Source organism: Humulus lupulus, chromosome 4 (assembly GCF_963169125.1).
Source record: "Humulus lupulus chromosome 4, drHumLupu1.1, whole genome shotgun sequence".
In the NCBI taxonomy this organism is placed as follows: domain Eukaryota; kingdom Viridiplantae; phylum Streptophyta; class Magnoliopsida; order Rosales; family Cannabaceae; genus Humulus; species Humulus lupulus.
In genome coordinates, this window is record NC_084796.1 from 233,993,785 (window position 1) to 234,020,772 (window position 26,988).

Here is a 26,988-nt window from a genome sequence, read left to right on the forward strand (position 1 = left end):
AACCTCTTCCATAATGTATCCATTTAAGAAAGCGCTTTTAACATCCATTTGATACAAGACAAAATTCTTGTGGCATGCAAAAGCTAATAACATTCTTATGGACTCAAGTCTTGCTACCGGGGCAAAGGTCTCCTCATAATCAATTCCTTCTTCTTGATTGTAACCTTGGGCCACTAATCTAGCCTTGTTACGCACAATGACCCCATGCTCATCTACCTTATTTCTATAGACCCATTTTGTTCCAATCACCGATTGGTGTGACGGTCTTGGAACTAACTCCCAAACATCATTTCTAATAAATTAATTTATTTCTTCTTGCATAGCTAGAAGCCAAGATTCATCGAACTCGACCTCTTTAAAATTCTTTGGTTCAATTTGAGAAATAAAAGCAATGAAATTACACAAGTTTCTAAGGGAGCTTCTAGTTGTGACTCCTTGTGAAGGATCACCTAGAATTTGGTCTATAGGATGAGCACTTTTGAACTTCCACTCATGAGGGAGGTTAGAATCCATACCTTTGCTTTCATTTACCTTTTCCTCGTGTAGTTCCTATTTGAGAGTTTGTGATGGAGCGTTAGATGATTCTCCAATGTCAAGCTTTTGAACCTCTTCTCCCAAACCTACAACATCATCATCTACACTTTTGCTTGTAGGAGGGTTAGACTCATCAAATGCAACATGAATAGATTCTTCAACAACATTAGTTCTTTTGTTATAAATCCTATAAGCTTTACTATGTGTTGAATAACCTATAAAAATTCCAACATCGGATTTTGCATCAAATTTTCCAAGGTTGTCCTTGGTATTCAAAATATAGCATTTACATCCAAAAACTCTAAAATATCCAATGTTGGGTTTTCTCCCTTTCCAAAGCTCATAAAGGGTTTTATTCATGTTAGGCCTAATGAAAACGCGGTTCAAAATATAACAAGAAGTATTAACGGCCTCGGCCCAAAAATATTTAGCTAATGAGATTTCATTGAGCATTGACCTAGCCATTTCTTGAATTGTTCTATTCTTCCTTTCGACAACTCCATTTTGTTGTGGAGTTCTTGGAGCCGAAAAGTTATGGTTAAAACCATGTTCATCACAAAACAATTCTAAGGCATCATTGTCAAACTCTCCACCATGATCACTCCTAATGGAGGTGATTGAATACCCTTTTTCATTTTGCACACTCTTACAAAATTTAACTAGATTTTCCAAAACATCATTTTTGAGTTTCAAAAATATAACCCATGTAAATCTAGAAAAATCATCAACAATCACAAATGCATAGTATTTACCACCTAGACTAGCAATTCTTGAAGGACCAAATAAATCAATATGAAGCAATTGCAAAGGTCTAGAGGTTGAAATCTCTTTCTTGGAATGAAAAGATGTTTTAATTTGTTTTCCAAATTGGCATGCATCACAAAGTTTATCTTTAACAAAAGGAATAGATGGCAAACCAACAACAATATCTTTTCTAACCAACTTTGAAATAGAATCCATACTAGCATATCCTAATCTTCTATGCCACAACCAAGAATTATCATTCATAACGGTTAAACATTTATTTTTGCTATCAAAGGAATCAACATCAATAACATAAACATTATCCTCCCTTTCTCCAACAAAAATAACTTCATTGGTTGAAGCATTTTCAATGGAGCATTTTGAGGATTAAAAAACAACACGAAAATCTTTATCACATAGTTGACTAATACTAAGTAAATTATGTTTAAGGTTATCAACAAGAAGCACATTTTTAATACATGGAGAGTATATGTTACCGATATCACCAATGCCCAAGATTTTTCCTTTTGAATTGTCTCCAAAAGTGACAAAGCCACTTTCCTTGCTCTTAAAACTCGAAAATCTTGATGGGTCACCGGTCATATGCTTGGAACAACCACTATCCAAGAACCACAAGCTTTTGCTCTTCCTTGTTGATTCCTACAAAAATAAAATCATTTGTTGGCCTTTGGTACCCAAACAACTTTGGGTCCTTTCTTGTTAGTTTTGGAACCCTTTGGTACCCATTTGGTCTTGCCTAGATATGCATATCTCTTTACATGACAATATGAAATAGTATGACCATCTTGGTTACAATATGTGCATGTAAAGTGTGGTAGGCTAGTTGGTTTTACAAAGAAGTTTCTCAAAAAAATTTGTTTCCTACTAGGATCATATCCAATACCACTTTTTCCAAAACCACAAGATTGACTCCCTAGCATAAGTTCATAGCCTTCTTTACCTTTTGTAAAAGTATACATGTCATTCTTAAGGCTTTTTACATTAGCATGCAACTCAACAATTTCTTTCTTATATGAGGAACAAGTAGCACATTGAGATTTAGCCAAAAGTTTCTTTTCATTTAATTTCAAAATCTCAATTTCCTTTATTAGCACGTTGGTCTTTTCTCTAAGGGTTTGGTTTTTAGCAAGCAATTTTCCAAAATCATCAAATAGTTCCTTAAATGAATTTGACAACTCATCATATGACATTTCTAAGTTATCATCATCATTTTCACTATCACAATCACTTCGGTTAGAAATGCTTACCCCATCATCAAGTGCCATCATGCACATGTTTGCTACTTCATTCTTCTCCTCATTGTCGGAGTCCTCCTCATCACTATTGAGCCAATCTGCCAACATTGCCCTTCCTTTGTATTTATTTTTCTTTCTCATTGGGCAATCCATCTTCATGTGGCCGGGCTTCTTGCATTCAAAGCAAATCGGTGGATCATCTTTGCTTTTCCTTTCCTTTGAATCATTTCCTCTATGTGGCTTCTTCTCAAAGTTCTTCTTGAATTTCATGAACTTTTTGTACTTCTTTGTGAAGAGTGCCAAGTCCTCCATGTCACTACACATGCTATCCTCATCATCCTCACTAATGGCACGGGATGAGGAAGACTTGAATGCAATAGTCTTCTTTTTCTTCTCAACCTCCTCTTCTTCTTGTGCACTCATGAAAATTTCATGGTTCATGAGTGAACCAATTAGTTCTTCCAAGGGAAGTGTTGAGAGATCCTTGGCTTCTTGAATGGCAATCACTTTGCCTTGATAGGCTTTGGTGAGACTTCTCAAAATCTTGGTCACCATCTCCTTTTGTGAAAGTACCTTGCCAAGAGAATTCAAACCATTAGTGATAGTAGTGAAACGAGTATACATGTTAGCAATAGTTTCATCCGCTTTCATCTTAAAGTTCTCATATTGAGTAGAATAAATTAGAATTTTAGTTTCCTTCATAGCATTTGTTCCTTGATGAGTGACTTCAAGCATTTTCCACATATCATGAACGGTAGATGCTTGTTCAATATTTTTGAACACATCTCTATCCAAACCACATATAAGTGCATATTTAGCTTTAGCATTCTTAGAAAGCATTTTCTTATCTTCTTCGTCATATGCCTCATATGTCTTAATAACTTCTTTACCATTAATGACATGTTTAGGAATGTAAGGACCATTAGACACTATATGCCACAAATCATAATCAATAGATTGAAGATAAGTTTCCATCCTAATTTTCCAATAGGGAAAGTCTACTCCATTGAAGAATGGTGCTCTAGTTGTGCTTAAACCTTCTAACATGTTATTTTGTGAATTACTTGGAAACGCCATGCTCTAGATTGTGAAATCTAATCAAATAAATGAGCCATTGCTCTGATACCAATTGTTAACCCAAGATATGTTTCCAAGAGGGGGGGTGAATTGGAAATTTAAACTAATTTCGGAAATTTAAAACTTAATATGCCAAATTATGCAATAAATCAAATTAATCAAGTAAAAGAAAATAATATGGCAATCAAATATATATAGCAAATAATCAAATTTGTAATGTAAAGAGTTGAAGGTTAAGAAATCGCAAACTCTTGAATTTTACAAGGTTCGGTAGAACTAAGCCACCTACGTCCTTGGTCTTCAAAGCTATAGACCTAGCTTTGAGTTCAACTATCGAGCCAAGTTAGCAGGCTTGACTAACTCTTACAACCGGGAATTTTTCACCAAGGTATTTCCAAACCTCTTACAATAGTTTTCCACCACCAAGGACTATCAACCTCTTTTTCGGATTGTTGAAGTGCCAATCTCACTCTAACCGGGTTGTTTACAAAACTGGTGCCAACCTCACCTCAATCACAATATGGGAATGTGTTTGATATTACAAGCAAAAATCACTCTAGAAGTATGATAATACAATGAGAAACCTATAGTGATTAGCAAGCACACTTAGAAGAAATAAATACAAATTTTGGCTCAAGTGTGTGAAAATGTGTTTGGATGAGATAAACTTTGAGAGCTCTTTGAAATCAATGGATTTGGTTTGGTATATGTAATAAATGCTCAGCCAACCACCAACTTGAAGTAAAAAACAAGTTTATATAGAGTTTGGGAAAAAACTAGCCGTTTATAACCGTTAGGGGTTAATTTTCGAAGCTGTCTGCCGCGAACCGGAAGTCCGGATGGGGAACCGGAATTCCGGTCTGGAAGCAACCGGAATTCCGGTTGCCAATCCGGAATTCCGGATGGCAAACAGAGAGCAAATACCGATTTATGCCTATTTTCCCGTTTTTCAATTCTTTATAACTTTTAGCTCGTTTATCCGATTTCAAAAATTCCAATTGCGTTACGACCGTATTGGAATGTATTTTTCTTAAAAGTGAATTTAGGATAATTATTTCTCATTTTAAAAAATCACCATTTTTTAGTACGTGAGTGAGCCAAATTTTATACTTATGACTTAAAGTATACTTGCAATCACTTTACAAGACTAAGAAATGAAATTAAACCTTTATCTTTAGTTTCTTGAGTCTTGAAGTCCATTTCGGGTCATTTCCGGAAAATTTTGTAAAATGACCATTTTGCCCTTGGTCATAAGTTTGACTTTGAAGTGCTAATTCACTTTGGTTTTTGCTACAAAATCAACAAATAATTAGTAACAAATAATAATCAAATATTTGTTAATCATCAAAACAAGGAGACTTAAGAGTTTGGGTCAACAGTCCCGAAATACTTCGTTCATGAGAGCTTGAAATGTCCCCGAAGCATTGGTGAGACCAAATGGCATGACAAGGAACTCATAGTGTCCTTCATGAGTACGAAAAGTTGTTTTCTCTACGTTCCGAGCAGCTACACGAATTTGGTGGTAACCAGACTTCAAGTCCAGCTTAGAAAGCACTTGAGCTCCATGTAATTCATCTAAAAATTCATCAATGACGGGGATAGGAAATTTAGTAGCGACCGTCTCTCTATTTAAGGCCCGGTAATCGATGCAAAATCTCCAACTCCCATCTTTCTTTTCACCAAGAGAGCTGGACTGGAAAACGGACTTGTACTAGGCTGTACAATACCAAATTGAAGCATTTCATAGACCAACCACTCTATCTCATCTTTCTGTGCGTGAGCATATCGATACAAACGAACCGAAATTGGACTAGCCCCTTCTCAAAGGGTAATCGAGTGCTCTCGGGAACCTGGCGGAGGTAACCCGAAAGGCATAGAAAAGACTAAGCTGTACCGATGGAGAAAGTCAACTACGGCCTGAGGTAGACCCTCGATTAGCTCTGGGGGTGCTGCTGCCAAAGCTCCAAGGTGCACCCAAAATCCATAACCCTCTTACTCCACCGTGTGAAACATAGCCTTGAGAGTTATTGGCGACTTACACAAACTGGGATCCCCTTGTAAAGTGACCTAAGCTCCTCCCATTTGAAATTTCATTACCATGGTTTTCCAATTAACTTGGATGTTCCCCAACATTTCCAGCCATTTAACACCAAGAACCACATCCATATCGCCAAGTTCCAGGGGCAAAAAATCAGTAACCACCTTAAGGGACCCCAAATCCAATTCAACCTGAGCATAAATTCCCTTCGTATGCACCTTATCACCTGTACCCAGCAAGATTCTGTAACAAGAAGTGGTAATGATTGGGATTTCAGAGGCCGAAACAACATCCATAGATATAAAATTATGAGAAGTCCCACTATCTATCAATACCGTGACTGGCCGCTGTCTGATACGGCGAGCCAATTTCATGGTATGAGAGGAGGAGAAACCAACTAGTGAGTGAAGTGATAACATGGCCAACGTTTCTTCAGTCACCATTATTTCTTCTGGGTCCGGGCTCGCTGGCGGTGAATCGATAGGCGAATTTGGGTCTTTTTCATCAGTAATTAACATGACTTGTAAGGATTTTTTCTCACATTGATGCCCACGATAATATTTCTTATCACACTTGAAGCAAACCCCACGAGCTCTCTTTTCATGGTACTCGACTTTAGATATCCAAAGGGAGGACAACAAGGCTGGCATCATTCTGGTGGTGACCATGGTCGGAGAAGACGATGCGATTGATGAAGGTGATGTAACGGGAGAAAACGATTTATGGCTAAATGGATTAATCGTGGATCTGGAGGAGGTGAGTGGGCTAAGGTTGGGTTTAGTGTTTGGGATTTTCATAGGTTGGGTCGTAGCCTGAGTTGCAGCAAAAAATTGTTGGCCCTCCTCTATTTGCTTGGCAGTTTTCATAATTTGGTCAGGCCCGTGGGTTGCAGTATATGGATTGAGGCCTTAATTTCTTCTTTCAAACCCTTGACAAAACTCCCTTCCTGAATATGTTCGGGTATGTCGGGGACCTGAGATGCTAACGCTTCCCACTTCACCCTGTATTCCCTCACCATCGCCTCTTGCCGCACTGAAAGAAGTTCCTCCGATATCGAGCCCACCGGAATCGCTCGGAACCGAGAAAACAGCTAGTGTTTCATCGCTGCCCAAGAACCAATCAGTCGCCGTTTGTTTTCCCACTGAAACCAAGTCAGAGCATCTCCTTCCAATCCAATAATGGCTGCCTCTAACATCTGAATCTCAGTTAAGTGATTCAGAAGAAAATATCTCTCCACTCTAAACACCCAACCATGGGGGTTGTCTCCTGAAAACAAGGGCAGCTCCATTCTCGACGGTCGATAATCTCATACATACGACGGAGCAAACAAATTCGTTGTAGGTGTCGTTCTCGGCACCGATTGAGCACTGGTGACGCTTGAGTCGACTTGGAATGAAACTCTCCATCCTTAGCCCGCTTCTCCTAATCTATACTCGCAGCGGTGGTCTCCATTGATGGCCAAACCTGTGATTGAAGCAGCTGAAATATCTCAGACACCTGGCTAGCCAACAAGTCCAACTTCTTCTCCATGAATGGAATCTTTTGAACATCTTATTTCATTAGGTCGATACCTTGGGAAGTTGCCCATATTCTGATCGCACCTCTGTGATTTCTCGCCTGAGGTCCGCTTGAACCAGCTCCATTTTCTCCTCCATCACGTCGACTTGAGCATCCTTCTTTGGCCCCATTGAATCCTACGGCTCTGATACCAATTTTATAGGAATTTCCTGTCAAAATGGAATAAAACAATAGAGAAAAAAATGGAATGGTAGAAGAAAATGCTGAATTGTATTAATTACCAAGATTTCGAGAGCTTGGTTCTCTCCAAACATGCATTAAAACCTTTACAAAATACTCGACAAGCCCCACTCTCTATAGACCAGCCTTTTTATTCTAATAGACTAGGAAAATACAGTGCACTCACCCACACTCTAATACAACTCAAATAACTAACTCTTAGTTTTTATCTCCTGTTGCAGCCCCACTGGTATTCTTCTTTCCTAGAATACACATAAGTGAGGGGAGGTCTATCAGATAACTATTTAAAAATAATAAATAATTAAACAAATCAAAATATGATATTTTTGAGATATTTTACAATGATAATTATTTAAAAATAATAAATAATAAATAATTAAACAAATTAAAATATGATATTTTTTTAGGTATTTTTCCATGATAATTATTTAAAAATAATAAAACATACGTTTTATAACTTAAATACAATTTAATTAAACTTAAACTCATTTATTAGAATAATATCATATTAAACATATAATATAATCTACTGTCAATTAGTAACAAATTATTTTAAAAAAAAACTAGGAAAAAACTTAAATTTAAAATCCACGTATAATATTTAATATTACATTAAATATATAATATATAATCTCTTTGTGTCACATCCAAATTCAAAAACTAGAACAAGCATAAACTCAAACAAAAATAAATAAATTATTTAATTAAAATAGGATATTAATTTGATATCTATATGACATTAATACAAATTTAATAAAAATAATTAATAAATTCTATAAATAAAATTAAGCAAACGTGCATATTGCACGTTGTTTATATCTAATATATTTATATGTATACAAATATAGGATAATTATTCTATAAGGGCTTCACTTTAAGTCCTTCTGGTGGGGCTCTCAGTGTTCTCGACCCGTGGACAGTTTTCGGCACGATTTTTTTTTTATGATTATTTATATTGTAGCTATTTAGAACATTCTGCAAATTTTCAGAAAATTCTGAATAGTTTACAGTACTGAAAACTATGTTTAAACATGTTGTTGCACGCGTGACTAATTTTTTTATGCGTGTAGAAAACTACTTATTTTTAAAATACCATTAAATGTATGTATACTTTAAAAGTGCCATTAAATGTATGTATACTTTGAAAGTGTCATATAATGAAAGTTATTTAGGACAATACCATATTTTGGAATATAAATTTCAAAAAATACCAGCATTGCAAAATACCATAATATTTAACTTTTTTTTTTTACTTCTTAATTCTCATATTATTATAACTATTTAAAAAAATGAAAATGAAAAGAAAAAAAAAAGAATAATTTTTTATTGCATTAAGGGAGTTTACGAAGCATGAGAGAGCAGGTACCATAAATGGTTGTTGGCTTCTCCCCAATCCTGAGCAGGATTCCTCATTGATATAGGCCCAAGCCCATGCTCCATTATTATTTGTGCTGCGGAATCTGACTCTTAACATTTATTTTCAATTAATAAAACAACATACACAGAAATATTGAATGGAAGTATTGACTATTCTAATCACATTTACTGAACTTCTCAACAACAAAAAAGTGCTACTGTTCATGTGGAATCTCATTATAGCTAGCGATTAGATTTCATGTCAGGATAAATGGAAACTTTTTTTTGAAAAAAATTTCTTACTAAATCAAATTATGCGGGACAAGACAGCAACACGAATCATATTATATGAATCGTTTCAGCTTTCAGAGTAGTTTGTCGACCAATTGAAAAAGAACACGCGTCGATATTTTTAGATGGGTGTATTTGGCTTGTTTTGATTGGCCTCTCACAAATAATTATTTTTAAAGAACTCTCATAAATGATTTAATCATTTTTTATATAACTTATATTTATTTGTAAAAATTCTAAAAGTCAATGATAAGATTTCATTTAGATTGTGAATTTTTTTTTTTTTTGATATATTGCAAAGTTCGTTTTTTTTTATTTAAAAAAAATGTAACCACCAAATTGTTCTGAGCACATATTAAATGTCAAGATATTTCAAGTGACGTAACTAATGCAAAATTCTCAAAATTTAGATTTATAAACAAAGAAACTTTATACAAATTAAAAAATTCTAATAAAGTTTTCTAAAGTATGAATATAGGGGATTTAATGCTTAAATCTAAATGTGGGCTATAATTTTTGTTGTAGTAATGTTTCTAGAGTTAAAAATAACCCATGACCTTGCATCTTATGTAATTTATTTATTTTGACAAAACAAACCAATTTCATATAAAGACAATAAATATTGTCGTAATACATTGGTTTCAACACATGGTAAAATTTCTCATATTCAAGTGAACCCATTATATATCTAAAATACATGTTTAATGGTTAATCCAAAAATCAGCACCTAGACAGATAAATAACAAGGATAATATCTCTAATGATAATAAGTCATTGAAATAAAAGAAAAAACTAAGAAAGATGAGAAAAATACAGATTCAACTTCTCACACCCATAGAAGAAAAACGTAAAAATACTATAGTGAAAAGCTAAAATGTGACTTCACATTTTATAAGTTGTAATGGAAGTCTTTTGTCAGTTAATTTGATTCAACTAGTTTTAGTGGTAAAAAGGCAAATTAAAAATACTAACTATATGAGAGGAAAAAAAAAATAGGTTTTGGTCGGCATTGTTTTTCTAAAAGCACTTTTGGGCCTTTTCAAAATCAAAAGTACTTTTAAAACTTTGTTTCAATTTTCCTATTTTTTTTTTTTTTTTTTGAGAAAAAAATGCTTCATTAAAACCTCAAGAGTAAACCCAACGGATAAACCTCAAGAGGAAAAAGAGTGTCTATAAAATATATTGATCAAGTAATGTCATCCTGAATTACAACATTGATACACTCGGGGTATCCAAGCCACCAAACAAAATCATTTCCTTTATTTGAGCTCTCGGATAACCACATAAATACTATTCTTCATATTTAATACACATAATTACCTTCTGTTTTAAAAAAAGAGATCTATACAATTTTTCTTAGAATATTTGACTAAAATAGCCTTAACATATAAAAAAAAATATTAATTTTTACTGAATTAAGATTTCAAATTTCAATTTATTTTAAGGTACAAAATACAAAAAAAATTAAAAATAATTTATTTTACATTTAAAAAAAAGTAATTTAAAATGTAAACAAAAATCAAGAACAATAGTTTACGATTTCCTTAAAAATTCAAAAGAGTAAACAAATTGTTTACATTAATTTAAATTTGAAATAGTAAACATGTAGTTTACAACTTATATTTAAATTGGTATAAAATTGTAAACAAGTAGTTTATGCTTATGTTTTTGTTTATTGTTTCAGTTTTTTTTTTTTATTGAAAATGAATCACATTCATTATAATAGAAATTCAAAAATATATTTATGTTTCAATTTGAAATTGCAAACAAGTGTTTTCATTATCATAGATTCTATGCTTGAAAAGAAAATAATTTTTTATTTACTTACAACAAAATTTTAAACGAGTTTACTCTTTATTATTTATTTTAATGAAATTGGAAACTAACGAGTTTACAATTTAGTAAAGTAAGAGTCTATGAGTCTATATCTTGTAGAGACAATACAAATTTTTATTTAAAGAAAATATAATTAATGAGTTTATTTTTGGGTTTATACTTTTTTAGACCCTATATTTTTTCTGATTACCTGTTTGGATCTTGTGTTTTAAAAAATTTATTTTTGGACCCTATACTTTGTAAAATTGTTCAAATAGATTTCTAAACTCAATTTTGATGAAGAAAAAAAATTGAATATAACAACACAATTTTTAAGCAGAATAATTTATTATTTTTGTTCTGAATTGTTAGTTTGGTGAATTATTTGTGATTTTAGTTGAGAAAATTTTGACCAAAATCAAGTTTAGGGTTCTATTTGAACTATTTTACAAAATATAGGGTCAAAATAGTAATTTGTCAAAATACATGGTACAAGCAGGTAATGGGACAAAACACATGATCCAAAAAGATATAAATATTTTATTCCTTAATTATTTAGATGAAATTGTAAGTAATGAGCTTATTCTTTAATTATTTAAATGAAATTGTAAGTAATGAGTTTATTTTGCAATAATTTATTTAAAAAAATTATAAACTTTCTTAACTCTATATTTAAAACTATTAGTATTAATTGATATAGCAAGTTTTTCATTATAATTTTTGGATAAAATTTGAAAAACAATAATAATTTATATTTAAAAGTGTGAACAAATAAATTATATTTATTTGAATAAGATATTAAGAGGCAATGACAATATATGGAATTGAGAAATTTGAAAGAAAGAAAAAATCTAAGTGTGAGAGTTTAAAACAATTAAACTATTCAAAAATGACAATTTGATCATTTTACTATAAAAAAACTAGTATTTGTAAGGAAAATAAAAAAGTTGGCAATTTTTGTTGAGTTTTTTTACTTTAATAAGTGTATTTACAAGAATCCACATGATATATTTTAAGCACATTGTTTTTAAAAGCTACTTTTTGGGAAGCTACAAAAGTTGGCTTATGGGGAAAGTGTTTTTTGATAAGGAAATTTCATGTTATATGCATTATAACTTAGTGAAATTTTTAAATATACTAATATAAGTTACTATCCCAAATATATGATAATTTCAATTTTTTAGACAAAATTACTCATAATATTCAAATATCTATTTTCTCTCTCAATCCAAACTTTCTTTCTTTAACATCGATCATTCTCTCACTCTCTCTAACATTCTAATCTAGTAGATCTCGAAAAAATACAAAAAAATTTAAAAAAATCATCTGAAACCGACATTTGAGTGAAAAAATATGAACCTCCAAAGTTTTCGTCAAATTTCAGTGCAGAGCATCGAAATTGCATCGAAAAAACATTGTTTTGGCCTAAAATCAAGTTTTCATGATTGCATCGCAACAGCATCGAAACATCATCGATGAACCATTTATTTTGCATCGAAACACTATCGATTTTGCATTGAAAAAGTATCGTTTTGGCCAAAAAACAAGTTTTTATGATTCCATCGCAAGAACATCGAAACACCATCTATTTTGCATCGAAATTACATAAAAAAGCATCGTTTTGGCCAAAAATTAAGTTTTCATAATTGCATCGTAACAACATCGAAACACCATCGATTTTGCATCGAAAAAGCATCGTTTTGGCAAAAAAACAAGTTTTCATGTTTGCATCGCAAGAACATCGAAACACCATCGATTTTGCATCGAAATTGCATCGAAAAAGCATTGTTTTTGCCAAAAATCAAGTTTCATGATTGCATCACAATAGCATCGAAAATGCATCGTTTTGATGCAATTTATATGCATTTTTATGATGTTTCGATGCAATTTCGATAGTATTTCGATGCTCTTGTGATACAATCATAAAAAGTTGTTTTTTGGCTAAAACAATGACTTCTCGATGCAAAATCGATGATGTTTCGATGGTGTTGCGATGCAATCATGAAAACTTGATTTTTGTCCAAAACGATGCTTTTTTGATGCAATTTCGATGCTCTGCACTGAAATTTGACGAAAACTTTAGATGTTCATATTTTTTCACTTAAATGTCGGTTTCAGATAATTTTTTTTTTTTTTTAATTTTGGTATTTTTTTGAGATCTACAAGATTAGAATGTTAGAGAGAGTGAGAGAATGATAGATGTTAGAGAGAGAAAGTTTGGATTGAGAGAGAAAATTGGTGTTTGAATGTTAAGGGTATTTTTGTCTAAAAAAATTGAAATTGTCATATATTTGGAATAATAACTTATGTTGGCATATTAAAATTTTTTACTAAGTTTTCATGTATATAACGTGAAATTTCCCTTTCGATAAGCTTAAGCTTAGCCAAACTAGGCTAAAAGCCCAAAATGGGAAGCTTGGCCAACCAAGCCCATAATGTTGTTTTGTTAGGTGACCAAATGAAAAAAAAATAATCACAAAAATACCTAAGTTATAAAAAAAAAAAAATACTAAAACTACGAAATCTGGAAAAAAATTACAAAAATATGGATGGGCATAATCGTAAATATAGAGCTTTTTTTAAAATAAAGTTTTCAAATTTGTAACAATACAGTTTTTTTGTAACCAAAGTTTACAAATTTGTAATTAAAATTTACAAGTTTGTAACTATATGTTATGATTTTGTAAACAACATTTATAGGCTAAATAAAAAATTATAACAGACGATTACGGAACTGTTACAAACTGTTATTCATATTTTTGTAATTTTGTAAAATTATGTATTTTTCAAAAAAATAAAAATAAAATTTAGAGTGCTTTGTGTAAATTTAAAAAAAAAATCAATAACTAAAGAAAAGGAAAACATATAAATAGTGTCTACCAAACAAAAGAAGTAGGAAAAAAAAAGTGAAGGGTGAGCACTTTGATAAAGAGATTATTATTTTATTAGGATAATTAAAAAGTTACATTATTAATTTACTTTTATTTTTAAAAGAAAATACAATATTTAAAATGATTAAATGTTTTTTTTTCTTCTCTAGAGATTCAACAACTTTTTTTATAAAAAAAAAATAGAGAAAAAAAAAGTTACTTTACATCCCTTGCATTTGTTTTCGTTCCTTTATAATTTAATCAGGTGTACAAAAAATCATCTACATTATAAAAATATGAGATGAATCACACCACAACACACCCAATTCATATAATTTATTTGTTTATTTGATTTTATATATTTTATAAGATTCTCTTTTTTCATAATGTTCAAAGCGGACCACATCATAATGTCCTTCAATAATTAAAAGGGTTTTGTAAATTAATGTTATCTATATTACTTGTGCATTATAAAATTTAATTTTTATTGAACGTATTTTCACATTTAAATATAATAGAATCTTTAGGCTTATAAATAAAGTTATTTTATAAACTGAAATTAAAATTTAATTTATCAAACCCAATGTCAAAAATTATGTCAAATTCATTCATATGGTTTTGTCCAAATTGCCAGAACTATATAATACCATAATGATAATTACATCTTTTCCAAATTTTTATGTCCCAACAGCATTCTATTTTTAATTATTAATATCACTAACTTTTTTCATTATATGATATTTAATAATAAGTAAGATATATTAAAGGCAAAAAATATTAATTGATGAATAATACCATACTGCAATTATAGTTGTGGCTTGGTTTTGTTTCTCTCATTTATTTCAAAACTAGAAAACATAACCGCGCTTCGCGCAGTCTTTTGTAATTATTACAAAATATACATATTTTAAAATACTTTTAGGAGATTGCTATGATATGGATTTTTTTTCACCCTACTCGTACAACATGTTCTTTATATGGACACGTGAGGGCGTATTGACCACAATTTTTTTTCTTCATAATAGTGTCCATTGTATATCAAACCTCTTGCAAGTTTTTGAAAAATTCTGAATAATTAAATTACCGAAAACAAAGTTAAAAAAATTTGTTGTACATGTGCTTTTATTTTTTATTATTATTATCATTATTATACGCTTTACGTAATTTTTTTTATAAACAATCTAAATTATGTATATGGAAATTTATGTTTTGTGTAAGACTTATTTTGGAAGATTACCCGTTTGAACCCTTTAGTTTTAAAAATTAACTTTTAGAACTCGTGTTTTGTCAAAATGTTAAATATAGGATTGGATATATCGATTATTTGAACATTGTATTTTGGCCGATTACCCATTTTGACCCTTTAATTTTATAATTTAACATTTGGACCATATATTTATTCAAAAGGTTACAAATTATTTATAAAAATTAAATTATATATAATTTATGTTTTTTGTAAGGGTTAACATCATTTTGAACCTTGTATTTTAGCCGATTACCCGTTAGAACTTTTATTTTTAAAAATTAACTTGTGGACCTCAAGTTTTGTCAAAATGTTAAAAATAGGAATAGATAGATCGGTTATCTGAACACAATACTTTGGCCGATTACTCGTTTTAACTCTTTATTTTTAAAAATTAACCTTTGGACTATGTATTTATTCAAAGTGTTAAAAATTCGTTATAGAAAGTAAATTATATAAATATATATAATTTATGTTTTACTTAAGGGTTCACACAATTTTGAACTTTGTATTTTAGCCGATTACCCGTTTGGACCCTTTATTTTTTAAAAATTAACTCGTGGACCTTGTGTTTACTCGTTTAGATAATTTATTGTTAAAAATTGACATTTGGATATCGTATTTTGTCAACAGGTTATAAATAAAAATCGATAGATTATTTATTTATTTATTATTATATATAGATTACTCATAATATATAGATATAGATTAACATAATAGAGTGTCTATGTTTTTTCCAGACTAACTATATATTATCTAAAAAAACGTTTAACTATATATTATAAAATTTAATTTTTATTAAACGTATTTTCACATTTAAATATAATAGAATCGTTAGGCTTATAAATAAAGTTATTTTATAAACTGAAATTAAAATTTAATTTATCAAACCCAATGTCAAAAATTATGTCAAATTCATTCATATGGTTTTGTCCAAATTGCCAGAACTATATAATACCATAATGATAATTACATCTTTTCCAAATTTTTATGTCCCAACAGCATTCTATTTTTAATTATTAATATCACTAACTTTTTTCGTTATATGATATTTAATAAAAAGTAAGATATATTAAAGACAAAAAATATTAATTGATGAATAATACCAGACTGCAATTATAGTTGTGGCTTGGTTTTGTTTCTCTCATTTATTTCAAAATACGGACAACAAAATAAATTTAAAACTTATATGTGATTTTGGGTAGTTACAGCCTTAAATAATTGTTCTTAGCAAAATCTTACGCTTTGTTAATATAACTACACAGCGGATTAGAAAAATGTTCTACTTTAGACCCAAAAAATAAAATAAATAAACTGCCAAAATGGTCTAATATATGTAAAGCAGTAACAGAGTAATGAATGTATTTCTTCAAGAAGAATAAACTGAAATACATTATATTCATGGGATTTTTCTGAGAACATATAGAAGAAATGCATAGAATAGATATAAGGGCTAAAGGGCCTCTTAAATACACATAACTCGTACCTCATAAGCTCAAGAGAATTGAGCTACTTTGAAAGCAAGTAATTTTTCACTTCAAATAAATGAAGGTTCAAAACTCTATAAGTTCCTATCCCTGAATGGAGTTATCTTGATGACTAAACCAGGGTAAATATCATCAAGATCATGAATATGAGGATTTTCTTCAACAATATAGGGATCACCACATCTTTCACTGATTGTTTGCAGCGTTTCGGCTTCGCGAACCACGTAAATTTCATCGCAAATCTTATGGTTGCTGATGTGTTTTCGTGGTGCATATTCACTCTCACTTGATTCGCAGCAGCTCATAACCAACAAAACTGCCAAGAACAAAGCACAGTGCCATGAAACTCTTTCGGCCATTGCAGTAGAAGAACAAGCAAACGCCATGATGAGATGTGTATTTTTCTGTTCTAGGATTATGACTAGGCTTGGAGGAGTTATATAAGAGAAGGGTTTTTTTTCTTTTTGGTGGTTGGAACTAGACAAGTCTTGGCAAGAATTGTAATGGTTATCTCAAGTCTGAGTGTAGTAGGTAACTGTCCAAAAACTAGTAGGGAGAGGAGGGAGAGTTAGTTTAACTGCTTTTATTAGATGGATTAAGTCTTGGTTTTTGACTTATTATTTTTGTATTGATATATGGTCCACTGTCATTAATGTGTTATATAGGTCTTACAGCATCTTCAAGTATTTGTATAAAATCCTTTGACAACCATGCAAATTTATAAAATCGACAAAGGAGGCATTGACAGGTTGGGGAGTGATGGATATTAATGTTATATATATAGGTCCATGAAATATGTCAACCCTATATGCTCTAGTTAATGTATCAATCTCATGTTTGTCTCAGAAATTTAGGTAAAAAATCTAGATGAGAGAGAAAAAGTACCAATCCTAGCTATTATTGGCTACATTTCAGTTGTTATCTACTATCCCTGTTTATGGGGAAGGTCTAGGCTATTATACAGATTTGGCACTGTCAAAAGATGGTGAGTCTTGAAAATAGTGCTCATTACGAATTTACTGTGTACGGTACAATGAATTAGTTTAATTACCACGCAAACATTGGCATCAAATGCATTATAGAAAAGTTTTTTACAAGTTGAATAAACAAGGGGAAGGAAGGATTCACAGTGAGCTCTTGGCATCGAGCATCGATCCGGTTGTCCCCCGGCAATAAAAGAAGACAAAGGAAGAATATTAGTAAAGGTAACCCAATCATCATTTTAGCTCAGCATCTTCTGTAATTTGACGTTATATTCCCAAGGTTTTCATGGATTGAATAATGTACTTTTAATGTAGCTGATCACTTCATCTACATTTACTGTCCAAGCAACAGAGATGGGGGAATAGTCTGTCCAAGGGTTGCTTGTATTCCATCTGTGTACCAGGCAAAAGTAAATTTTAAAAAGGAAATGGATAAACCAGACAACAATCATAAAATTTAGTGTGAAAAAAAAAGTGAAAAAAATGACTGAGCATAGTGCTCTCACCTTTTAAGTCCTTGATCCATTAAAGTGTGGCCTATACATATGCCCTGCGTTTCGACTCTCACAACCCCTTCCTTGTATGTAAAGAGGTCAGGACGAACTAGTGCAACAAAGCTAACTGGATCATGAAGAAAAATACCTGAAAGTGTTTCCCAAGGGTCTATGAGTTGAAATAGATTTAAAAGTTAGATGGAAATTTTTAGAGTTACAAACAGGGTAGTTGCAGCATCTATTGAACGTGGAAAGGAGTACCGTAGACACCGTCTGACTTCACATGCCAGTCTCTGTAGAATTTGCTCATGTTGCTTAGAATTTGAGCATGCTTTCCTTTTGATTGCCTTAATTCAAGGAGGTCAGCATCTGAAATCAACAAAATTGTTATTAAACTCTAAATGATACTATTTCAGAACTCAAAAATCAGAGAGAGAAGCTGATCTGCAAATTCAAAATGTCACCTGTAAACTGGACTTGAGTTGTAATGTTTATTCCGACGACAACGATATTTGCTCCAGATGTAAACACAATATCAGCAGCCTCTGGGTCTCCATAGATCTGCATATTTGACACAGATCCTGTTATTTACACTTGGTTGAGACTGGTAAAGTGAATTTACTTGAGATTTCGTTCTTAACTTCTTATGACAGATAAATAGGGAGTTCATAATTTATGGTATTATATATTAGCTCTTATAAATAGGACTGTCACTACTAGGGGAAAAAAACTAATTTAAAGAAACAATTTTTGGAACTATAAACCTTTACAAGTTTTCCATTATGACCAAAAATTATTCCTTCATAGAACACAAGATATGTTGCAGAATGTTTAACTAATTTAGCTTGTTATGTGTATCATCATGAAAAACAAAGGAAAGATAGTGCTTACATTTGCTTCAGCGGCAGGATTAACATTTCCCAAAGTGAAGAAAGCACCACCAAGAATCACTAGTCTCTTCAAATTTTTTGCAAAGGAAGAATCCCTTTTTATTGCCTAATCAAGATATTTATATTAACATAACTGTAATGAATTACAATGTTCAGTTGTACAAGTCTACAAAAATGAAACAAAGGATATCACAACTTACCAAAGCTATGTTTGTCAGAGGCCCTAGTGCAAGGACTGATACTTCACCAGGATATTCGGAGACCTTGTCAACTAAGAATTCAGAAGCATGCTTTTCAATTTTCTTCCCTTTAGGAGAAGGTAGGAAAATGTTTCCCATACCATCGGAGCCATGGATAAAATCAGCTACACGTGGCTCTCCCCCCTTTTCCAAAATAAAAAGTTCCAGAATAGTTAAATAAATAAAAACACAGATAAAGAAGGGAGAGACTGACTAATTGATCTACTAAAGTAAAATCGCATTTTCTGAAGAAAATAAATAGTTTAACATATTAAGAAGTAATAAATAAGAAAAAGTGCAATGGGTATGATACTCGTTGGTTAATTATGGTGAAGACTCCATTATAAATAATGAATGGAAGTTAGAATATTCACCTTTAGAGGCTCAGGACTGCCCTCCGCTATAGGCAAATCTGGACATCCTGCGATCTCACACTATCCTTTTGAACGTTAAGACATTAATCGATCACAAATTTATTCCAAAAAGAGTCCATGAAGAGAATCAAAGCTGCACATATAAGATTTAAAACCAACTAAAGCGATTACATACCAGAAGCAATGCATTCCGGGTGGCATCTTTAGTAGTAACATTACCAAAAACTGTAGTCATGCCCATAATTTCCAGTCCTGGAGTTTGAAATGCCATTAAGATGGCCATGCTATCATCTGTGAATAAACAAAAATCCACCAAATGATCTCAATGTGAAAAAATAAGTAGCAAACGCATAAACAAACAAAATCTGTTAACAAGAGGGCGGACTATCGACATTAGATATTAGAAAACGCAACAGATCCTCACAGTTCATACCATCTTTTTCCCTTTTTCTTGGTCTCTGGGTGTTACAACCGCAGAAAAAGATCCAAGGCAAAATCTTTTCGTTGTAAATCAATTATGTAAATAACCCAAGAGGGCCAAGACCAACTGAACAAATGGGTTTAATAAATTCAAATATATATATATTTATCGAAGTCTTCATAAATAAACCACCATTTAATACCTTTATTTGTGTGTGTGGGTCAAATAAACGCAGTGACTTCTTTTAAGAAAGTAAAGTAGTTTTGCTTTCTGAGATTATAAAGAACGAAACCAAAACAAAAAATTTCACAAAAGAGAGCCAAAATCATGGAACTTTTTCCAACCAAAACGCAAACCCCGAACAATTGTATGAATCTTAAAGAAATCCTTACGGGGAACCATGTTATTCTCAAGTCACAATTCACTGGAGAGAGAGAGAGAGAGAGAGAGAGAATCTCTTTTACGGACTCACTCGTCCCCAGCTTCAAAAAAGTTTTAAGAGTATAAAAAGAAAAAATGTATATAAATAAATAGATAAAAAGTGTTTAAACACATTGCACTGTTCCAAATTCACATTTTAAAAAAAAATCAACATTGTTTGGTCACATACAAAACCCAAGAAAACAAAATTGCAGAGTCAAAAAAAGAAAGTGAACCAAAATCAACCTACTTCAATTATTATTCGTCTAGTTCTCACCATTCACAAACTCAAAAATGACTTTCCTTTCCCGTATTTAAAATCTCACTAACAACAAAAGAAGAACATAAAAGATAGATAGAGAGAGAGAGAGAGAGAGAGATGATAACTCACCGATTCCGGGATCAGTATCGATAATGAGCTTCTCAAGCTTCGAATGCGAACCCAAAACGCCGTTGGCGACTCCATCGTGGCAATTCATGGCGAGATACAATACACAATCTCTTAGAGCTCTCCGCACAATCTAAACCGAATTAATCAAATTCCGATATATGTATATGCATATGACGTGATGAAGAGAGAGAGCGAATATATATTAGATAAATTGATATTGTGAGTAGATTAGGGTTTTGTCCTGATCGATGGGGTGACGCTGAGCTGAGCTGCACTCTGGATGAACATATATAGACTCTTCTTAAGGTAGGTAGATGTACGAAGAGGACGAAGTTTTGCTCAGTTTTGATTTCGTCCAATGGAAGGCTGACACGTCGTGCATATCAAAAGTATCTTTTTTTTTTATTTGGATATACCCGGAAATCTCTATGAAAGAGATTATTGACAACCTTATTCTAACTATACTCTGATTGGATTATCAAATTATTCCAGTTTTATTTATTTTTGCGTAACGTGTTAATATTCATTTTTATTAATTTTATTCACGCTTATAACTTTGGAGAATAATAATATATATTGTGGGGATTTTCTTTCAAAAAAAAATAAATGAATAATATATATTGTGTGACACATACGTATCTTTTTTTAAAAAAAAAACAGAGAATGAGACAGAACTTTCTCTCTTCTTTTTAGTTTGATTCAAGTCAAAAAAAGGGAACAAGTACAAAATTATTGTATTCATTGAAAGAAAAGGAACTACAATTCCTTCTTTCTTTCTTTGTTGAAGAAAAGTGAATACAACTTGAAACTAGCAAATTAAAATAAACAATCACCAGTGATATTTAATGATAATTGAGACGTATAAGACAAATGAGAAATTAAGCTTTCTTGTGTTTAATTTTTTTTTATTTAAAATAAATAAATAATATCTTTTTAAAATATTGTTTGAGAAACTTTGAAGTTAACTATTATTATAATAAAAAATTTAAGTTCGATCCAAAATAGAAAATAATTAAGAAAATTATAAAGATGGCACTTGATTAAGATTACCTATTTCATGTGCAAAAATAATGTTTTAAGATAAATCGTAACGTATATTTGAAACTTGTAATAAAAATATTCAGAAAAAAATAAATATAATTAAATGGATGCATTGGATTACACTAAATAACATTATTATTATTTTGATTAACCTCAACTTTGGTGTGCCTATCTGTTACAGCACAGCTAATGCTTGCTTTTCAAATTTGGTGCAATCTTGGTCATGTTCAACGTGGTTGAATATTTAGTCACCAAACTTGAAAATTCAATAAATGGTACACGGATGAAAGTGAAAGATGTACAAAACGGATCTGTAAAAATAATTAAAAGAAAACACCCACACCCACACCCACAATTTATAAAGAAACCAATAGATTTTTGTGAAGAAAGGCGTATAATGTAGGCATAATCTCGCTTCATTTTGTCTTTTTCAAATTCATAGTCTAAACTATGCATAAGAAAAGCTTGACCACATATACATATATAACGACTGAAGCATGGTGGTTAAACTATACATAATTTGTCAACAATTAAAATAAAGTTACATACACTGAAAAGTTAAGTTGTTCGTTTTTGGCACATAATACGCTTGCCACATGTTTTGGTGTCCCATCTGATCATATGTTTATTTTATAACAATTGCATGTGCACACACGTGTAATCCATAATTCTTTATCAACTAAAGTTAAATTAAATTATCCTAAAATTGCAATATTATCATGAACAATCCAACATAGGAGCATGCGTGATGATAAAGATAGGAAAAAGACGAGAAAGAAAACCACGAGACTCAAAATAATAGAATTGCTTTTAAAGAATGAACAAAATGGTCGTCATTTCTTTCTTCTGTTTTTCTTTATACATAACTTAAGTAACAACATTTGGGTTGGCCCATTTCCAGCAGGCACAAACAAAAATGATAGTAGGATCTACCGGTGCTATGCTGTTGAAACTTGTCCCCCATTTACGTCACCGTTAGCCCCCCCAAGATTGAAAAAGGATAAGCACCAGAAAGTTTGTGCAAGCAAAATGCATCAGTAAGTGAAGTTATGCTATGGCAAATACATAGTGGAATGGACCAAGGCAGACTTCAAAAAACAAAAATTTGACTCCATCAAGTCAGAACTTCATTCTGCAAAACTTGGCCCCATATGAACCCATCAAGAGAACTAAGAGATGTTCCACAAGTTTTTTTTTTTTTTTTGTGCGGATAAATTTGCATGTAAATTTAGCGTACCTTTGTTAGTGTAAAATTTCTTGAAAGAAGACAAGCTGATCAATGCCCTAATGTAACTATATTTTGACATTTGGGGAGCCTATGACATTGGCAGGGGCCTTTACCAAACTTCCCTTGGCATTTCCAGTCGCTTGTCTAGTGTTTGTTGTCTCTGTTGATACTATGGATTTCTTTATCTGCAGAAAAGTATACAAAGATGGTTGTTTTAGAAACATTGATTATACACGTAACAGATTATAGAGAATATGCATATAAATGTACTCCTACTACCAACTTACTGCTGCAAGACGTTCCTTGTGAGTATCATTAACAAGCTGCAAGACCATTATCAATAAGATCATCGTCAAAAGACAAAATTCTGACACAATATAGCACAGTCAAGCACATGACAATTCTTACTGGTTTTCTGTAGCTTTTAATTTCATCACCAGCAAACCCAGGCAAAGCTATGTTCCAATTTCGTTCTGCATCAAACCAAACGAGAATATATTTTGAGCTTCCAAGGTCCATAATTGAGAAAGATCAACTATGTCTTTCCCAACAAAACTAACCAAGATGAATAAGTATATCCTTCGCTTCCAACGTTGTTGACTTTCGATGCTTGGCCAGCGAACAACCAAATGTTGTAATCTACCAAACAAGAAAAAGAATTAAAGGATATTGAGACCAGAAAATCTATACATACATAGATAACCAATTTGAAAATGGAAATATCATGAAGGATATATACTAGGGAAGGGGGGAAAACAATGTAGCAACATAAACAATGAGAAAAACAAGATGATATTTGTCTATAAACAAACCCAAAATCTAGATAGTTATTATAAATATACATAAAACAAGACAATGAAATAAAAACTTAGTTTGATTACTTACAGACTCAACAAAATCATCCGCAATATCCATAAGAATGTCTTCAACTTCAGGATCCAATTTCTCAGATGGATCAATCTGTCCAATAGATAGGAGAGTTTTAAATGGGGGTTAAATGAAGAAAAACTCAAATCAAAGAAGATCATTACAAAAAAAAACTTACAACAAGAAGAAACAGAGTGTGTTATTAGAGAATAAAGGAATTTAGCACTGCAGCTCTGTGTAACCCTTTTAAAGGCAAAATCAGAGAATATTTTGTTTTCCACATAGCAAAACAATATAAAGAAATAGTGAAATAAGAAACCATTTTGAATAAATACCAAGGGTAGAACTAAATCACAATCATGACGGCACAAGTGGTACACCAAATGCAAATTAGATTTCTTCTGACATTAGCTTTGGCAATTTATATTGCTACATATTGAATATAAACTCATAAGGATTGAATACTAGCATCCACAAACTTCAAAGTAAGCTAAGAAAGGGCCATCATGACTCACCTGGTTGACAAGCTCATGGATGCTTCTTTTGCTAAGAATTCTATTACAAGTTTCATCAGTTTCTGTAGCAGCTATTTTACTCTGGGGAACTGATATAGCTGTGCTAGGTTGTAGACTTGCACTTGCAGGAGTAGAAGATTTCTGGTTTGCTGAACTTTGAACCCTTGTAATTTGCTGCTGATGGGGTACAACTTGTTGAACCCTTGATTGTGGAACTTGTTGACCATAATGCTCATGTGCCGGCTGTGATGGGGAAGGTTGTTGCTGTTGCTGCAAAGACGACATGTGCTGTTGCTGTGAAGTCAAAGGCACCGAATGATGTGGTTGCTGTTGAATATGTGATCTCTGCTGCAAAGATTGTGATGTCACTGGCTGCCTAAAAGATGGGGTTGGAAGGGGAGGCTTTCCTTGTGATCCAGATGCCAACCACGGCTGATTAGGGGACTGCACACCTTGGGACGTAGTTGGTGAGGGTGAACTGGGAGATACCGCTGATGAGACTCTTAGAAGGCCAGGTCCTTGATAATTCTGCTCCAGACAAACCACATTAACAAACAAACTAGTATAACAGGAATATGAATTCATAATAATCAGGAATCTCCTGTAAATCAAAGAAACAAATCGTAAAGGAAAGATGCAACCAATTACTAGTTTTGATCGTAAGCAAGTTGAACGCAGAAGGAAGATATATTCCCAATTGCCCCATTTCAATATATTTGAATTAATGAATAAAAAAGCAAGTACTACGTTATTCCAACACTAACTTTGGCATCTTCCTGTAAACAGCAGTATTAACTTATTATCCTAAAATACTTTTAGTAATTTCTCCATAAATGGTGAAAATATAAATTGATTTATTAAAAACAGAAAAAGAAGACTTTTCCTTCCATTTTCTCAGCTACGTAGAGTGAATTGCTTATATCCACATGCATTATAAAGAAGGGTTCTGAATACGGAACAACCTACTAGAACTTTTAAAATAAAATAAAAAAAAGTTCTCCTCCCATTGAATTGTCCTTTCAAACCTTAACCACGAAAAATTCATCACGAACTTCATCTAATGACTAATAAAGCAAATGTATTGACTATTTAAACGAAATGTTACTAACTTGAGATGAAGGAAGCTGGTTACTGGGAGTAGATACTGGCCTTAGCGAAGATTGTACAGGTCTCTGTTGATGGTGTGCCGGAATCCCACCTGGGCGCATTTGAGAACTAGAATTGATCGACCCCAACATCCCCATTCCCTGAACTCCTTGCATCGACGGCCTCACCTACACTTACCATACACCTATTGTTCAAGCATTCATATGGCAATATGGTCTTTTAAAAATAGAAACTAAAGCACAACCCGTGATCCTTGTATAGCAGCTGATCACAAAAGTTGAACAAGAAACCATAAAATTTAGTTCGTTTGGTTACAATGTCATTACAAGAAATTTAAAACCAATCAAAGAAAACTGTTGTACGTACAAAGTTATACCGCACACACTTCGCAAAACCCTTAAATGATAAATTTTTGTTTTTAAAGATCATAAATTTAGTGCCTACTACCTGCGAAGCACTGGGATTTGAAGAGGGTTCAGGTAAACTGACCCCACTGCGACCTAAGCCACCAAAATGCCCATACGTCGACGAAAAAGGAGCGGGCTGCGATGGGGAAGTGGTTGGACGATGTGCCGGAACACCAAGGGCAATACCACCTCCTCTTGGCGTCGGCGCAGCAGAGGTCGACGGCAACGTGGGAGGCGATGAAGAAGAAGGCCCGGCCGAAACAGCAACAGAAGAAGAAGAAGAAGGCAAATGGGGCTGTTGCCAAGCTCGAGCCAATGTGGCCGGGGGACGGTTTGGAAGAGCACCGGGAAGTGACTGAGAATGCTGCAGCGATGACTGGTGAGGCGGGAATTGGGTTTGAGGTTTAGGGTTAAGGTTTAGGCTGGGGTTGGAGTTGGGGTTGGGGTTGGGGTTTGGGGAAGGCGGCACGGAAGTAGAGATCGACGGAGTTGTCGTAGACGATGGAGTCGGTACTTGCGGCGGATCTTGTGGAAGCGGAGAGAGGGGTTGTGCTTGTACTGGTGGTCCGGTTTGTGGGTTGACGGCACCGGTGGCGGAGGTGGGGGGTGGTGTGGGATTTGGTTGATCCATTTGGATAGAAACGGAGAAGAATAGACCGTCACTTGGGATGCTACAGATTCTGTCGTCTACGATACATATATTAGGGCCTGAATTCCCCAGGGGAATCTGATTTTTGATGCATAATATTGGTCATATGTCAAAGTAGTAGTTTCATCCCATTTTTATTTTAGTATTCATTTGTACCCAAAATGCTGCTAATATAAGTTTCCATCTTCTCTATCTCTCTCGTTTTCTCTCTCTATCCCTCTCTAAGCTCTCATACACAAATGCAACTACCATTATCTTAATTTATGCTAATTTTCTAGGTCATTTTAAATCTAGCACTAAATTGTGATTCCTTTCAAGCTAAGAAACTTCGTTTTTGTTTCTCTTTCAGAACTAGGGATAAAAATCGTATGGGGAAGTATATATTTGTTATATGTAGTGAGGAAACTTATTTATCTACATTGTTTGTGTTATTTCAAACAAATTTGTGTCTGCCTTCATATTTTATTGTAATTTTTCACTGTCGGAATGGATT

The 26,988-nt window shown here is 32.7% G+C and overlaps 3 protein-coding genes across 6 annotated transcripts; all 3 read right to left on the reverse strand.

The window, feature by feature from the left end:
* Positions 1 to 16,361: 16,361 nt before the first annotated feature.
* LOC133831324 (uncharacterized) lies at positions 16,362 to 17,312 on the reverse strand. Its single transcript, XM_062261583.1, has one exon. The coding sequence runs from the start codon at positions 16,853 to 16,855 to the stop codon at positions 16,544 to 16,546; it is 312 nt and encodes a 103-aa protein (XP_062117567.1). The 5' UTR covers positions 16,856 to 17,312; the 3' UTR covers positions 16,362 to 16,543.
* Positions 17,313 to 17,455: 143 nt separating this feature from the next.
* Positions 17,456 to 21,036, reverse strand: LOC133831322 (uridine nucleosidase 1). 2 transcript variants are annotated; one of them, XM_062261581.1, is made up of 9 exons: positions 20,682 to 21,036; positions 19,625 to 19,740; positions 19,450 to 19,509; positions 19,037 to 19,219; positions 18,838 to 18,942; positions 18,411 to 18,507; positions 18,208 to 18,315; positions 17,959 to 18,094; positions 17,456 to 17,845 (listed from the first exon to the last, which is right to left on the reverse strand). In XM_062261581.1, exons 1-9 carry the CDS (start codon positions 20,767 to 20,769, stop codon positions 17,737 to 17,739), a joined length of 1,002 nt encoding a protein of 333 aa, XP_062117565.1. In that variant the 5' UTR covers positions 20,770 to 21,036; the 3' UTR covers positions 17,456 to 17,736. The 2 variants fall into 2 exon arrangements, with proteins under 2 accessions (XP_062117565.1, XP_062117566.1); XM_062261582.1 differs by lacking the exon at positions 20,682 to 21,036 and adding an exon at positions 20,073 to 20,315.
* A 1,463-nt stretch (positions 21,037 to 22,499) lies between these two features.
* LOC133831325 (transcription initiation factor TFIID subunit 12) lies at positions 22,500 to 26,692 on the reverse strand. Of its 3 annotated transcripts, none has more exons than XR_009892486.1 (9): positions 25,887 to 26,692; positions 25,442 to 25,606; positions 24,333 to 24,860; positions 23,836 to 23,910; positions 23,511 to 23,589; positions 23,359 to 23,423; positions 23,238 to 23,273; positions 22,960 to 23,135; positions 22,500 to 22,810 (listed from the first exon to the last, which is right to left on the reverse strand). XR_009892486.1 is itself a non-coding variant. In XM_062261584.1 (8 exons), exons 1-8 carry the CDS (start codon positions 26,475 to 26,477, stop codon positions 23,016 to 23,018), a joined length of 1,659 nt encoding a protein of 552 aa, XP_062117568.1. In that variant the 5' UTR covers positions 26,478 to 26,692; the 3' UTR covers positions 22,500 to 23,015. The 3 variants fall into 3 exon arrangements, 1 of the variants encoding a protein (XP_062117568.1); XR_009892485.1 differs by having other exon boundaries at positions 22,500 to 22,854; XM_062261584.1 differs by having other exon boundaries at positions 22,500 to 23,135.
* Positions 26,693 to 26,988: the final 296 nt, after the last annotated feature.